The following is a 2577-nucleotide window of genomic DNA, read 5'->3' on the forward strand; positions in this document are numbered from 1 at the left end:
ATCTATAAATAGGATCATTTAATTCACTGGAGCCATTGTGACACAATTTTACAACAGGACTGAAAGCCATTTTTATTGATGACTACAAATCAATTGTGGTGTTTGACACAAATTGGTGCAAAACATCATCTGATCCCGTTTATGACTCTCCTACTTCGGTACGCTTGGAATGTTGTTCTGTATCATTTCACATCTGTTTAATCGAGCTAATAGTCCATCTGCTTCATTGGAGTGATAATGTGATGAGCTCAAACTCAAATTACTGATAATGAGCAACTCGTTCATTTCTCATCAAAGAGCTAGCTGAGGGACTTGATTTTTTTTTTTCTAAAGCCCACAAGGCTTCATTCTCCTATAAACATTAGATTTTGCCGAAAGAAAAGAAAGTCTCCACTTCAGGCAAAAACGTCTTTTGGGACCACAGAATTTGCTTACAAGTTTCAGCTTGTCCTTGAGAAGAGCTGGTCAAATTGGCTAAGGAAAACACTTTGCTTCCAAAGGCATTTGCATCGTCTGCTTCATTTGCCTGTTTAAGGACTCAGCATAGAAGATTTTGCTTTTCTCCAAGTTGGACAATCATCCCCGAATCCTAAGGAAATGAACTTCTTTCTCTGTGGTTCGACGACAAGAATGAATGCAACTGCACACCTCCTCCGGGAGGCCAAGTCCAACAGCTCCGCAAATGTGAGCGAAGCTTCTTTGTACTACTTGCTGGAGGAATGGGCTCTCAACCCACAAGACACAAACATGAAGATGTTTTTAATTCCTCCAGTTGTCTGCCTCGTGGCAGGTGTCCTCATTATTCCTTCCATCTTGTTTGTGATCTTCTCGAGCTTTAGCATCCGAAAGGAAACGAGGTACATGCTGCTGGGGAATGCTTTGCTGTGTGATCTGATATACCTTTTGTTCTACACGCTGTCAGCTGCTCTCAGTGCAGCACATGTAAGTCTCCCAAAGGAAGCCTGTGTTCTCCAGTTATTTCTGCTGGCAGTGGCTTACTGCGGAGGACTGTTCACAGCTGCTGCCATAGTGGTGGACACGTACATAGCGATTTTGTTTCCTTTGCGCTACGTTACTATTTTGCCTTCTTCACGAACAAAAAAAGTGATTGTATGTCTGTGGATCTGTTCGGGGGCTCTCCCGGGGATTTTCTTCTTGGTGCTATCCAGCACTCACAACTTTGTGCCCTGCGTCCTGGAAATGTGCTCGATTCCACTAATAATAATATTAACTCTGAGTGGGACTGATGCTGTGAAGCTCTGTTTCTGGCTGTCTGCTATGGTTATCTTTCTCTTCCTTTCTCTAATATTTTGTTGCTATGCTATTCTTTATTTTAAAACCAGGCAATCAGGTATATGGGAGAGCATCTGTTCCAGAGCCAGTGTGACATTCTTAATGCACAACACTGTGTTGTTCTTTTATTTCTCTCCACTCTTGGTTCTTTTTGTAGAATCATTCTTGTATGTTAACATTGTCATTGGACTGGAGACAGGAATCTGGGTCTCCCTGACAATCTGCAATGTCCTGATGATTCTACCTAAAGTTTTGTTCCCTTTTCTGTATGGACTTCGATACAGAGAGATCTCAGCATCTCTCAAATCCATCGTCAGAATGAAGCATCTTCACCTGGTGTCACCTGCTCCATCACCATCCTGAGGCAACGCAGAGGACAGCTACAACAGAAGAGTTGTCCTTAACTTGTTTGCATGCAAGCCTGGTGGAAATCACTCAGCTTCTTTTGCAAGATGTGGGCTGATCACTCTGCCTCCTTGGTGCCAGAAGGGCACAAGTCTTTCATCACATCACAGTTGGGATTACAGCAGATGCTGCCGTGGACAAAATGCTACGTTTTGTTGTAATGTGGGAGGGCAGCGTATTTTGGAGGACATGGTGAGTCAGGATCATTTCTATCCATCCATGGCAGATGTCTTCCTGGAAAATAGAAAATGAAAAATAGATGGTGCAAAGCACACGGGTGCAGGGCAAAGGGGGTAACCGCAGGTCTCTTGACAGCACTGCCTACAGGAGACAGGATTCTTAACCAAACAAACGTACTGTGAGCAGAGCAGCTATTTTTTTCATTCATGGTGTACTTGTGCAAGGTTGGTAGCCACTGTTCTGTTCTGTAACATGTCATGAGATGCCTCTGGAAACTGCCATACTCAGTGAAACACTGTGCTTCACCTCAGGCAGTGTGCTAGAGTACTATCTGCCTTATGGATTCTGTCTGACAATGTGCAAAACAGTGTGGTTTTGTAAAATCTCAGTTTGATGGGAAGTCATCTTTGATCAGTGTCTGTCGGGCAGCTCAGTGAGGGAAGACGAGCAGGAGCAGCGGGTGGTAAAGGGGCAAGCAGGCAGTGCCTGCCGCGGGGTGCCAGGCTCAGCGCAGAGCCAGGAACCCTGCCGGGTCCCTGCCAGTGCTGCCAGGTCGCAGACTCTCTCTGCCTTCTCTGTACTTAAAGCAATATCCCAAAAGTGCTGTTTGTGTGTTTGGGGTGTTTCACACTCATCTGAAGAACGGCACTAAGCGGGAGCCAGGAGGAGATCAGTGTCTGGTTGCACAAGGTGTTTTTG

At 45.0% G+C, this 2577-nt stretch overlaps 1 protein-coding gene across 1 annotated transcript; it reads left to right on the forward strand.

Moving 5' to 3' along the window:
- Positions 1–516: 516 nt before the first annotated feature.
- On the forward strand, positions 517–2278 carry GPR148 (G protein-coupled receptor 148). The gene has a single exon (XM_082767707.1). The coding sequence runs from the start codon at positions 598–600 to the stop codon at positions 1654–1656; it is 1059 nt and encodes a 352-aa protein (XP_082623833.1). The 5' UTR covers positions 517–597; the 3' UTR covers positions 1657–2278.
- Positions 2279–2577: the final 299 nt, after the last annotated feature.

Source organism: Aythya marila, assembly GCF_965140915.1.
Source record: "Aythya marila genome assembly, chromosome: 9".
NCBI classification, from domain to species: domain Eukaryota; kingdom Metazoa; phylum Chordata; class Aves; order Anseriformes; family Anatidae; genus Aythya; species Aythya marila.